The sequence below is a fragment of the Sus scrofa genome, chromosome 4 (genome assembly GCF_054392235.1).
Source record: "Sus scrofa isolate SSC_HxYL_T2T_F1_AM1 chromosome 4, Sscrofa_HxYL_maternal_Yorkshire_Landrace_v2.0, whole genome shotgun sequence".
NCBI lineage: Eukaryota > Metazoa > Chordata > Mammalia > Artiodactyla > Suidae > Sus > Sus scrofa.
The window spans coordinates 41,957,983-41,971,955 of NC_139386.1; the positions used below are offsets into that span (position 1 = coordinate 41,957,983).

At 39.1% G+C, this 13,973-nt stretch overlaps 1 protein-coding gene across 16 annotated transcripts in view; it reads right to left on the minus strand.

Annotated features, from left to right (window-relative positions):
• DPY19L4 (dpy-19 like 4) overlaps positions 1-13,973 on the minus strand; it is a 223,152-nt gene that overhangs the window by 5,884 nt on the left and 203,295 nt on the right. For 4 of the 16 annotated variants that reach the window (XM_001926300.7, XM_085022007.1, XM_005662961.4 and 1 more), the window contains 4 exons: positions 12,408-12,464; positions 11,329-11,411; positions 7,801-7,933; positions 3,029-3,187 (listed from right to left, as the gene is read on the minus strand). In XM_001926300.7, the coding sequence (XP_001926335.1) occupies positions 3,029-3,187; positions 7,801-7,933; positions 11,329-11,411; positions 12,408-12,464 (432 nt within the window). Of the gene's footprint in view, positions 1-1,546; positions 2,337-3,028; positions 3,188-7,800; positions 8,362-10,903; positions 11,412-11,927; positions 12,107-12,203; positions 12,465-13,973 lie in introns of those variants that run through there. The other 12 variants (XR_014843579.1, XR_014843576.1, XR_014843582.1 and 9 more) reach the window with 8 other exon arrangements.

Sequence of the window (13,973 nt, forward strand, 5' to 3'; positions counted from 1 at the left end):
GTCTCACTCAGTGGGTTAAGGATCCAGAGTTGCCGTGAGCTGTGGTGTAGGTCACAGATGCGGCTCAGATCCCGAGTTGCTGTGGCTGTGGTATAGGCTGGCAGCTACAGCTCCGATTAGACCCCTAGCCTGGGAACCTCCATATGCTACGGGAGCGGCCCAAGAAATGGCAAAAAGACAAAAAAAAAAAAAAAAGAAATGAGTATAAAGGAGTTCCCTTCATGGATCAGCAGTTTATGAACCCAACTAGGATCCAAGAGGATGCAGGTTCGATTTCTGGCCTCATTCAGTGGGTTAAGGATCTGTCTTTGCCATGAGCTGCAGTGTAGGTCACAGACGTGGCTCAGATCTGGCATTGCTGTGGCTGTGGTGTAGGCTGGCAGCTGTAACTCTGATTGGACCCCTAGCCTGGGAACTTCCATATGCCACAGATGCAGCCCTAAATAAAAACAAAGAAAAAAGAAAAAAAAACAGAGTATAAAATATTTTCCAACTTTGAGGAGTTCCCATTGTGGCTCAGGGGGTTAAGAACCCAACTAGTCTCCATGAGGAGGCAGGTTCGCTCCCTGGCCTCATTCAGTGGGTTAAGGGTCTGGCTTTGCTGTGAGCTGCAATGCAAAAAAAGAAAAAAGAAATGAGTATAAAGTATTTTCCAACTTTGAGGAGTTCTCATTGTGGCTCAGGGGGTTAAGAACCCAACTAGTCTCCATGAGGAGGCAGGTTCGCTCCCTGGTCTCACTCACTGGGTTAAGGGTCTGGCTTTGCCATGAGCTGCAGCACAGGTCACAAACGTGGCTCGGATCTGGCATTGCTGTGGCTGTGGTGTAGGCTGGCAGCTGTGGCCCCAATTCAACCCCTAGCCTGGGAACTTCCATATGCCACAGGTGTAGCCCTAAGAAGAACAAGTGTTTTCCAATTTTTAAAAGACCTAATCTCCATAGTTTATTACCATCCCTTTGAAGAATTTTACCATGGAACCTACCAAGGCTGAGACATGGACATATATTGTCTTTTTTTTTTTTTGGTCTTTTTAGGGCCTCACCCATGGCATATGGAGGTTCTCAGGCTAGGGGTCAAACTGGAGCTACAGCTGCTGGCCTACGCCATAGCCACAGCAATGCCAGATCCGAGCCACATCTGCCACCTACACCACAGCTCACGGCAAAGACAGATTCTTAACCCACTGAGCAAGGCCAGGTATTGAGCCTGCATCTTCATGGATACTAGTCAGATTCGTTTCTGCTGAGCTACAATGGAAACTCCTAGACATGTATTCTTAATTATGTTCGAACTTTTCTTCTTATGTAGACTTGACTCACAACAGTAAGCAAGTAAGTTTCTATGACTTATCCAGCACAATTCTTTACATTCTCACTTTAATGATGTTCACTAATACATCTTAGCTAGCTTGATGGGTTTTCCATAATAGAATACTAAATACTATTCTAATAACCTAGGAAAGATGTCAGAGAGCCCACTTTAAGAATAAAAGGGAAAGAAAAAAAAAGGGAGTTCCCATCATGGCTCAGTGGTTAACGAATCTGACTAGGAACCATGAGGTTGTGGGTTCTATCCCTGGCCTTGCTCGGTGGATTAAGGATTAGGCATTGCCGTGAGTTATGGTGTAGGTCGCAGACAGGGCTCGGATCCTGAGTTGCTTTGGCTCTGGTGTAGGATGGTGGCTACAGCTCCGATTAGAACCCTAGCCTGGGAACCTCCACATGCCATGAATGCGGCCCTAGAAAAGATGAAAAGACAAAAAAAAAAAAAAAAAAAGAAGAAGAATAAAAGGATGGGGGGGCACAGGGGTTAAAATAAATAAATAAATACAAGGATGAATTAACTTTAAGTCTGTGGCTGGTATTACGTGAAAGAAGTAGTAACCTGATCTTCAAAATGGAGCAAAAAGGCAGCCAGGAGCACCAACTAAGCCAAAGATCACAGACATCAAACCAAGAGAGAAAATTCAAAGTACATGCAGAAAACAGACTAAGTTTACATTATAAGATTAAGGGGTCATGAAGAGAAAGAAAAGTAGAAATCATAAAAACTAATTTCTTACCGTCCAACTGGTCTGGGATGATTAAAACAAAGAGCTAATTATTTAGGAAAGGACAGAAAAAATCTTGGTCGCAAGCTAAACAGAATACACACTCCAGGGAGTTCCTGTTGTTGCACATCGGAAACAAATCTGACTAGTATCCATGAGGACGTAGGTTTGATCCTTGGTCTCCCTCAGCGGGGCCGCTGTTGCTGTGGCTGTGGCCTAGGCCAGCAGCCATATAGCTCCAATTCAACCTCTAGCCTGGGAACTTTCATATGCTGTGGGTTCAGGCCTAAAAAAAAAAAAAGAAAGAATGACCTACTAAACTTTTCCTAAGATCCTCCACCTCCAACCTTCCTAGGAATAAGGGCACCCATTCCAGAGCCTAATTACCAGATGGTAAAAACTAATAACTAGATACACAAACTCCCCTGTCTGTCTCCTTAGTTGCCAGGTATACAGTATATACACTGCAGGCTGAGACTTGGTAAGTAGTTAAAAATCAATGAAAATTTAAGATACAGCTAAGTCCTTACAACTAAAGTAGCTCTGAATACACTAATTTTTGTGGATGACACAGACTCAATGTACAGGACTGTGTTAATTTAGTAATTTTTCTAGATATGTATCAAATCACGACATTTCTCAACATAAGAATATAACAATACAAAAAACTACTCTTTACATTATTATGTTAAAGTAAAATCATCATTCAAATCAAATTATGCCATCTTTTATTTATAAATGTTGAATATGCACAAGTACAGGCAACAAATAAGGAATCCAGGTATTGGTAAATTTCATTTTTGCAAAATTGCCCAACTTTTCTTTTGCACATTGAAAAAATATTTCAAACTATTTCAATAGGGTGCCCCCACTGTTATATAACTTTTAATTATAATCTTAATAAAGTTTTAAGATACTACAAGTTTAAATAAAGTCATTTTTCTCAAAAAAAATTGAACTTTCCAAATGGTTACTTACATGGCCATTTGCAATGTCTAATAAGTCTTTAACCCTACATCCTCTTGTGGTTCCCACCTCGTTGCAGATAGCATCTTCTACAATTAGGTAATTAGCCTTGTAGGATGTCAGTATTTTATAAATATCTTCAGCAGATCGCTTTGAATAGATTTGATAGATCTGCAAGAACAGAATTAAAACAAAGATTTTAAAAGACATCTAAAAATTCTATTAATCAAAATTATACACTGAGCATCTACTATGTTCTCAGTGCCATCTATGGACAATAAAGATATTCACTAAGATTTAATTCCTGCCCTCAGGAAGCTTATATTCATTTGCTACTGGCAACTTGTACATCTTATTTGTAGAAATAAACATTCAAGTCCTTTGCACATTTGCCCCCACCCTGAGCTTTACTGAGATATAACACAGTGTAAGTTGAAGATGTATGACATGTTTATTTGATCCACTCACACATTGCAAAAGGATTATCACCATAGCTTTAGCTAACACCTGCATCCTGTCATATGCAGACTTACTAAGATTTACTCTCTTAGTAACTTTCAAATATACAATAGTGGTTTTTTTTTTTTTTTTAAGGGCTGTATCCATGGCATATGGAAGTTCCCAAGCTAGGGGTCAAATTAGAGCTGCAGCTGCCAGCCTATACCACAGCCACAGAAACATGGGATCCGAGCTGCATCTGCAGCCTACACCACAGCTCACAGCGATGCCAGATCCTTAACCCACTGAGTGGGGCCAGGGATCAAACCTGCATCCTCATGGATACTAGTCAGGTTTGTAACCTGCTGAGCCACAACAGGAACTCCACAATAAAGTATTAATCACTGTGCTGTATATTAGATCCCTGGCATTTATTCATTTTATACCTACCTCGTAGTTTGTACTCTCTGACAAACACCTCCTTGTTTCTCCACCCCTCCTAGCCCCTGGTGACCACGATTCTTCTTTTTTTATGAATTCAGCTTTCTTAGATTCCATATATAAATGAGATCACACAGTATTTGTCTTTCTCTGACTTATTTCCCTTGGCATAACGCCCCTAAGGTTCATCCATATTGTTGCAAATGGCCTTTGTCCATTTTTTAATTGGATTATCTTTTTATTACTGAGTTGTAATAGTTCCTTTAATTTTTTTACTAACACGTGTCAGAGAATTTTATATTCATTTTATACATGAGATAAAGTTGGTGAGGTTAAAAATAATTTGACTCTTGTCACAAAATACTGAATGAGGAGGAATGCTTAAAACTCATTTCCTGTTTCCATGGTATTTCTTCATCACAATTTTACTGAACTTATTAGAAATAACTTCTAGATTTTATTAGATAATATCTTTTTTTCAGTTTTTCTGATTTGCTGACATTAGAAAATCACAAGAGTTAGGCCAAAAGTATGACAATCTGTTTGTCTTGAAAATACTGTGATTTGTAATCTAGATTGAACAGGCTCCAACCTTTTTGCAGATTATTCATTACCTGCTTACTACATGTTATTGTTGCTATCTAGCCAGCAACTTTAGGTCCAATGTCCACTGACATCCTAGAAATAATTCATTCCTTGGGATACAGAATGTTAATAAGTCAAGAGCAAGTTTCTTACTCATTTCACTTTGCTACATGTTTTATGTGAACGGTTCTATCCTAACAAGCTCACACTTACAGTTTTTTACATATATTTTTATTTATTTTTAAATTTGGGGAAACTTTACCATACTATTGGGGCATTTAAAAAAACCACTTCCATGCAATGGCAAGAACATTACCGTTAGACCTGGACAGGGTTTCTCAACCTTATTAGCACTACTGACGTTTGGGGCCAGATAATTCTTTGCTGGGACAGAGTGGAGGCTGTTTTGCAGTATCCCTGGTCTCCACCCACTAGATAGCTGTTGAAGCCCTCCTACAGTTGTGACAACCAGAAATATCTCTAGACACGCCAAATGTCCCCTGGGGGCATGATCATCCTGGGTTTGAGAATGACTGGCCTAGGAGATTATACAGAGGTTAGTCACATGTTATGAATTATAGATGGTGTCTAATTTAAAGGATACGGTCTCATTTGTGGAGTTCAATTTATTTTAACAACAAATTTATTCAGTACTTGGGATGTACGAGACATCATATAGAAAGACAATGATTTGAAAAAAACATGCTTCCTATTCTCACAGCCAAGTCATATAAAACTGAAAACTCTGAAATGTTCTAAGTTTAGGAGTTCTCTGGTGGCTCAGTGGGCTCGGGAACTGGTATCACTACTGTGGCTCTGGTTACTGCTGTGGCAGAGGGGGCAATCCCTGGCTCCAGAACTTCTGCATGCCTCACGTGTGGCCAAAAACAGAAAGTTTAAATTTAATTAGAACCTAATTAGAATTCTGACCTTATTATGAGTGATTCTGAAATTCTAGATTGGGAAAAAGACCAATCAAAAAACAACAAAGGAAAAACTACATGTCAAAGTTAGTTGGTTTAAATCCACCAAAAAATGAAGTGCAGGACATAGGCTTGTAGTATACTCTCTAAGCAACACCACCTTTCAAGTGCAGCAAATACTAACCACACGCAGCTATTATCTCTCAGGTAAATCACTCACAGGTAGATCTCCCCATCTCTGACTTCTCCCCTGCTTCAATCTGCCCTACGACTATAATTAACTCCAAAACAGATCTAAGCATTCCACTCCCAGGCTTATGAAAGGTCTTAACGACTCCCAAATGCCTCAAGGGTAAGATGAAATTCTTAAGCCTGACACTGCAGGTCCTCCAGAATTTGGCCTGATTGTATTTTCTAGTTTCATGGCCAAATTTCATGTCTCATGTGACTTTATCAACCTGGAATCACAAGTATTCTTTTCATAAACAAGTTTCTAGTCATCCTTTGAAGCCTCGATCAAGGGAATGGCCTTCATGAAGACTTGGATTTTTTTTTTTTCTTTTTTTTTTTTCTTTTTAGGGCTGCACCCACGGCATATGGAAGTTCCCAGGCTAGGGGTCAAATCAGAGCTGCAGCTGTCAGCCTATGCCACAGCCACAGCAATGCAATATCCAAGCCATATCTGCGACCTACACCACAGCTCACGGCGATATTGGATCCTTAACCCAATGAGCAAGGCCAGGGATCAAACCCTCATCCTCATGGATACTAGCCAGATTCATTTCCACTGCACCACAACAGGGACTCCCAAAACTTGGATTTTTTATTTCTGCACATACCCATTGCACGGGGGGTTTCCTGGGTTAGGGATGAAACCTGAGAATCCACACCACAGCAGTGACAAAGCTGGATCCTTAACCCACTGAGCCACTACGGAACACCAAGACTTGGATTTTTTAAAAAATTTTTATTGGAGTATAGTTGACTTACACTATTTTGTTAAGTCTCAGGTGTCTACAAAGTGAGTCATATATATATATAAAAATATATATAAAAATATCCATTCTTTTTCAGATCCTTTTCCCATGTAGGTTATTACTGAGTAGATTTCCCTATGCTATATAGTAGGTCCTTGTTACTTAAGGACTTGGATTTTTGCAGGCAGAACTGACTGCTCCTGCATTTGTATTCCTCTCCATACTTTCTGTGTTTATATGGGTATGCATGTGTGTGCACATACAATTACAATTTAATAGTATGTAATAAAAATAGTTAACATTTAGGAGTTCCTTTCATAGCACAGCAGAAACAATCTGACTAGTATCCATGAGGATGCAGGTCTGATCCCTGGTCACGCTCACTGGGTGGGTGATCAGGTGTTGCTATGAGCTGTGGTGTACGTCACAGGTGTGGCTTGGATCCTGCATTGCTGTGGCTCTGGGATAGGCCAGCAGCTGTAGCTCCAATTCGACCCCTAGCCTGGGAACTTCCATATGCTGTGGGTGCAGCCCTAGAAAGCAAAAATAAATAAATAAATAAATTGATCTTAAAAAAACATAGTTAACATTTAAATTTTACTGTGTTTCAGGCACCGTGCATTATCTCACTTAATTCTCACAACCAGAAGGTGAGAACTATTATTATTTCCAGATTCTGAAACTTGCTCAAGGTTACAAAGCTAGTATGAGGCAGAGATGCCATCTGAATCCAAATAACTCTAGTTCCAGAGCACATTCTTAGAGTCTAATCTTTCTATTAAATGAAAGTCTAACTTCTGTGTTGCTAGACTTCCTTCTCAGCTTAAAGTACACTTAAAAACTATATGAAATTCTAAGTGAAAAATAGAAAAAACTCAGGTTCAGTTGTTCAGATACAAAATTACCATTTAGATCCATACTAAACATCCAAAATAATACATTCTCTGAATCAGAAGTAACTAGATACCATACTAATGTCATACCAAGTTATTAATAATAGCTCATACTGAAAAATAAATCACAGCATTAATAAGCAATAACAGAATTTTTGCTTGGAAATATAAAGTGTATAAAGACACTAACTAAAAGCCTTCCTTTAATAATTTGATTGAGAACAATGATATTTTCAAAAGAACATTTCCCTTTGTAAAATATTATATATCAGTCCCTTAAAACCTTGTAGAAAATTAAATGTTTCTCCTGGAAACACATCAATACAACATAAAATAAAGAACTTCATATTTTAATTTTGCCCCTCTTAGTTAAATGTATTATTCAGCTTTTTCAACAACTAAAGTTAATTAACTCTTCTAAAACTGGCTGGATTTTCCTAACAAGGAATGCACTCATTATTACACAACTATATTAAAATAGAGAGTCATATAAGAAAGATCTAAATGTAGAATGTAAAATGCCTTACATTTTCATTTCGCTTGAGAAAGTCATCATCATTGTAAAGAGGCAAGCTTGTCACCATCCATCCAGTGCATAATTTAATTGCAGCCATTAATTGTGGACTTCCTGCAAACACAGCTGCAACTGGAGCTTGCCTTCTGCAAAGAACCATAAAGATTCACACATTAGAAAGTTAAGTATACCCTTTAGATCATCGATTTATATCAATTCTGAAAACCAAGCAACTTAAAATGTATTGTACACTTAAGTTTCAATGTCAGCTTTCATTTCATTTTTGGATTTCAAAAACTAAGCACCTATTATGTGCCAGAAACTGTTTCAAGTGCTAAAGAGACAGAAACATTTTGAAAGAGAATTGAGAGGATAAGGTCCCTGCTTTCCAGAGGGAGCAGGGGGAGAGAGAATAAACATATAGGTCAGGTGGTAATAATACTATTAAAAAATAATGCAGGGCATGGCGTTCCCATTGTGGCTCAGTGGTTAACGAATCCGACTAGGAACCATGGGGTTGCGGGTTCGATCCCTGGCCTTGCTCGGTTGGTTGGGGATCCGGCGTTGCCATGAGCTGTGGTGTAGGTTGCAAACGCAGCTCGGATCCTGCGTTGCTATGGCTCTGGCATAGGCTGGCAGCTACAGCTCGGGTTGGACCCCTGGCCTGGGAACCTCCATATGCCACAGGAGTGGCCCTAGAAAAGGCAAAAAGACAAAAAAAAAAAAAAAAATGCAGGGTAAGGAATGGGATAGTGACAGTAACACTCATTTTGGATAGAGTGGTCAGTTCAACAGTGATGCTGTGAATTCTCAAATTCAACTTTGGCAAATAAACCACCATAAACCAACTCCTTCCAGATCCATCTATCCTCCTGCTTCTTTCCTACCTTTATCCATGTGTCTGTCTCCAGATACCACATGAAAGACTTCTCTACTCTAAACTGTGATCCAAACTCCCAGATAGATGCTACTCACAAGACAGGTCCCAAAGGGCTGCTCTAAGGTCCTCACTTATTTACTCCCTGTGTTCAACATTCAGCATCTACCTACTATGTTCTAGGGATAGTGGCAAGCTCTGAAAATAAAGAGATGGCACAAAGACATTGTCTTTAGGCAGCACCAGTAATGAGGAAATAAAAATGAAACATAAAAATTACACCATAGTAACATAAATGTCCAATCATCTGATGTACAATGTACAGTGTTTAGACCTTGGGTGTCTTTGAAAATATTATGATAAATCACACACATAGATGTGACTTCCTTTTTGTTAATAACAATACAAGACTATATAACCAGTGTCCCACAAAGGTAAATACAATTCACAAAAAAGAATTAATGGACAATAGTCGAGGATGATCTTTTAAAAAAAAACAATTTTTATACATATGAAAGTTGTCATTACAATAATGAGACTTTATAATAAGACCTATTCTAATTGCTACATACCTATTCTAAAAACCTGTTCCTCTTTTCCAGAAACACATTGTGTTTCTTCCCCCATTATCTTGGCCTTTTCTGATAGTGTTTCACTCTTTTTTCAAGTTTTGGTTTCTTCTTCTATGTCTTTAAAATATTTCAATGTAGTTATTTCATAGTCTCTATCCATAGTCAGAAAAATGGCAATGATTCTTTTCCCTATAGTTACTCTCCTGGAGGAAACTCTGGTTTTCGTCACAAGACTTGCTTTGGCCAACAGAACAACAGCACACATAATGTGAACAGAAGTTTAAAACATGTTCGACACTGAAACTTGTCCTCTTCTTGTTCCTGAGAACTCTACAACTACCACCTTATGAATGGGCCCAGGCTCACCAGTGCTGGATGATGATAACACACATGGCCAAGTCATTTCCATGCCCTCAGTTGACACGTACCCAGCCTTCGACATGAGAGAGGCCATGCCATACCATCTAGTCCCAGAGAGCCGCCCCAAACCGTAAGAATCCTATCCACTGCCTCCACTTAGCTAACCATCGAATCTTTGCTGTTTGTAAGCCACTAAGTTTCATGGTGGCTGTACAGCAAAAACTAAGTGACACAAATTTTATTATCAGAAATTGCTAGAGGTTTAATTTGTTGTTTGTCACAAACAAGAGCTGATTCCTGCTGCGCTGTACTATTTCTTCATGTATAACTTTTGAGCTTATCTTCATGAAGCTTTATTTGTGAAATCCTGTATAGCCTGGGTTGAAGTTTATATCAGACAGTCCAGGCCACCCGAAGACTACTTCTTTTTTTTTTTTCTTTTTAGGGCTGAAACTGCAGCATATGAAAGTTCCCAGGCTAGCGGTGGCATCGGAGCTACAGCTGCCAGCCTACACCACAGCCACAGCAACTCGGGATCCAAGCTGCATCTGCAACCTACACCACAGCTCACAGCAACCCCGGATCCCTGACCCACTGAGTGAGGCCAGGGATCAAACCCACATTCTCACAGATGCTAGCCAGGTTTGTTTCTGCTGCACCACAAAGCGGAATTCCCAGGACTACTTTTTAATGCTAATCTTTTTTTCATTTATTTTTTTGGCCACCCTGAGGCATATGGAGCTCCCGGGCCAGGGATCAGATCCAGGCCACAGTCTCAACCTAAGCCACAGCTGCAGCAACACTGGATCACAGCCCACTGTGCCAGGCCAGAGATCAAACCTGTGTCCCAGCGCTTCCAAGATGAGGCTGATCCCATTACACCACAGTGGGAGCTCCCATGCTAAATTTTTGATTTAGGGTTTCCTAGATTAGATTAAGTGTAATTTAAACTACAAATATGTGAGTTCAGATGCACTGCTACAAATTTAGAGGAGAGATTTATTTTTGACCAAGAGCTGAGACAAAGGAAGACATGCTTTCTTGTCATCTATCTCTGTCACTTAATGGATATTTTGCTAGTTCATCCATTCATTCTAACCCTTTGAGAGTTCCATAGTTTTATATATATATTGGGGGAGGCAAAAAGGTGTTTCATTTACAATTCTGGGCTTACACAGGCCCAGATCACACCTCCTGTCACATTAAAATCTGCCTGAATATTAAAATCAAAATAAAAAATGGGGGGAGTTCCCATGTGGTTCAGTGGGTTAAGGATCTGGCGTTGTCAGTGCTGTGGCTCTGTTTACAGCTGTGGTGCAGGTTCAATTCCTGACCTAGGATTCCATATGCTACAGGCCTGGCCAAAAAAAATTTTTTTTGTTAATCTTGGTTATTAAGACTAGAAATCTAACACTTATCCACCTCCAGCCCAGGGTAAAAGAAGCATCTTTTGACTATCTAAATAATAGGACACTGGTTCATTTATAATTCCACATTTCTAGTGTTTAATGGGTAGAGTCTCAAATCTCAAACTTACCAATGGAAATGAGTTCAATTAGAAAATTAGAATTAGAAGTCCAATCAAAAACTAAATATCCCTAAAAACACGGGGTAAAATTCCCAAGTTTTATGAGAACTCATAAAAAAGCATTAATTTATTACTTCCCCTGAATCCATTATAGCATGCAATAATTAGTAGCTTAAAAACAATCTTGGGCAGTTCAATTCTTACTTTATCCAGGTCATAAGTTCCACTGTATCTGGGTCATAAAATTCTTGTAGTTCCATCAATTCTGTAATTAATCTTGGAAAAAACTAAAATGCAAAACAAAATCCCCCATACTCAATGTAAGTATTTAGAAAGTTTAAAACTGTTTCAGAGTACTTCCAAAAGCTAAGAGGCTAACTTAAAGCAAACAATATCACAACATTGTTCTCATGGAAACAATGGCATGGATTGCTTTACTTTCTTTGAGTGACCTGCTCATTCTTCTCAGTCTGAAGAATGTATTTTATGGTTAATTTACCGCCTACACTCAATACATAATTTAATCATCAGTTGTATTGTTCATGCACACACATAATGAATAAATAAGGAAACAAAAAGAGAAATTTCAGGCCAAGTCAAATAATGCACAGGTTTACTGGCAATGAGTTCCATATTACATTATGATAAGCCAAAAAATTTATATTATTTTATAAATATTTAAATTTTGGAGTCACCAAAATAGTTCTTAATACTAAAACCTATTTATTCAGCCATTTCCTTTGCAAATTACAAACTGAATTAATAACAGTATTAGACCACTGAAAATTGCATCAGATGGCATTCTTTTTTTTTTTTTTTTTTTCTTTTGTCTTTTGTTGTTGTTGTTGTTGCTATCTCTTGGGCCGCTTCCGCGGCATATGGAGGTTCCCAGGCTAGGGGTTGAATCGGAGCTGTAGCCACCGGCCTACGCCAGAGCCACAGCAATGCGGGATCCGAGCCGCGTCTGCAACCTACACCACAGCTCACGGCAACGCCGGATCGTTAACCCACTGAGCAAGGGCAGGGACCGAACCCGCAACCTCATGGTTCCTAGTCGGATTCGTTAACCACTGCGTCACGACGGGAACTCCTCAGATGGCATTCTAAAAAGGTTTTAGCTCATCTATCATGTTCCTAGCGGTAAAAAATTAAGTATTATTGAGTATATGACACTTTGTTTTATTAGAATAGTGTCTCAATATAAGTATCCTACACACATATGTAAATTTATCACTACCTTGTAGACAAAGTATACTTTAATATGAAAAATTTAATTTTCTTACCTCCTTCCATAAGCTGAGACCTATTATAGTGGGCACAGCCGTGCTTAGAATAAGAGCCTAAAATGTTAAGGGAAAAAGGGTTATGAGTAAATACATTTCTGAATACACTCTAGAGGTAGTAGACACTGACTCCATAACCAATCACATATGCTTACAGTTATAACAATTTCAAAGAAATTGAGTCAGCACAGAATCTAGTTCACAGAGTGAAATGGGTAAAGAAAATAAATTTAAGACATGTCAAGCTGGAGGCAAAGTGAGACATACATATTTACTACATAAATTTAAGGCAGCACATAAAAAGGATAATGCTCATAGCAATATTTTCAAATAGCAAACTAAAATTTGACAATTTTTCCAGGAATTTAGGTTACGAAGAGCTTAGAAGAAACACTGAAACACCACGTTAAAAGCTAACAACAGGAGTTCCCGTCGAGGCTCAGCAGTTAAGTAGCATCCATGAAGACGCAGGTTCAATCCCTGGCCTTGCTCAGTGGGTTAAGGATCTGGCATTGCCACAAGCTATGGTATAGGTTGCAGACGCAGCTTGGATCCGGCATTGCTGTTGGCTGTGGTGTAGGCCAGCAGCTGTAGCTCTGATTTGACCCCTAGCCTGGGAACCTCCATATGCCATGTGTACAGCCCTAAAAGGCCAAAAAAAAAAGCTAACAACAACAAAAAGACAATGAATCAACACAGGGAAAAATAGCTAATACATATAAATGTACTACTATGCTAAAATAAAAATGTACAAATTCCTCTGGAAGAAGGCTGGCAAGGAGTTCCTGTTGTGGCTCAGGGGTTAACGAATCTGACTAGGAACGATGAGGTGGCGGGTTCGGTCCCTGGCCTTGCTCAATGGGTTAAGGATCCTGCGTTGCCGCGAGCTGTGGTGTAGGTCGCAGACGAGACTCGGATCCCGGGATGCTGTGGCTCTGGTGTAGGCCAGCGGCTAGAGCTCTGATTCAACCCCTAGCCTGGAAACCTCCATATGCCACGGGAGCGGCCCTAAAAAAGACAAAAAAAAAAAAAAAAAAAAAAAAAAAAAAAAAAGAATGCCTTCTCTGTTCCAATAGCACCTTGTCAATTCTTATTATTTGTGCTTTTTTTTATTTTTATTTCTTTTGCCACTCCTGATGAATACGAAGTTCCCAGGCTAGGGACTGAACCTGTGTCACAGCTGTAACCAGAGTCACAAAAGTGACAATGCCGGATCCTTAACCCACCAAGCCATGACAGAACTCCTTATTATCTGTTTTTATGACCAGGAGACTGTCATCTTTTCAATTGTGTGTTATCTTTTCATCCCAAGCACACTGTATATAGCAGGTACATTGTAACTGTTTAAATTCATGCTGAAAACACAGCATAGTTCTAAATCAAACCAAGAAAAATATTATTAAAACTAATTTTTATAGCCTCTAACATTATTGATTCACTTATACTCTTACTTTCCAGTTTTTAAGTTGTCTCAGTGAAATGTACTACTTTTATAATCAGAAATTATAAAAAATGTTTTTCAAAGGATCTCTTTACCTATAAATCATGTGATTTACACTATTTTAA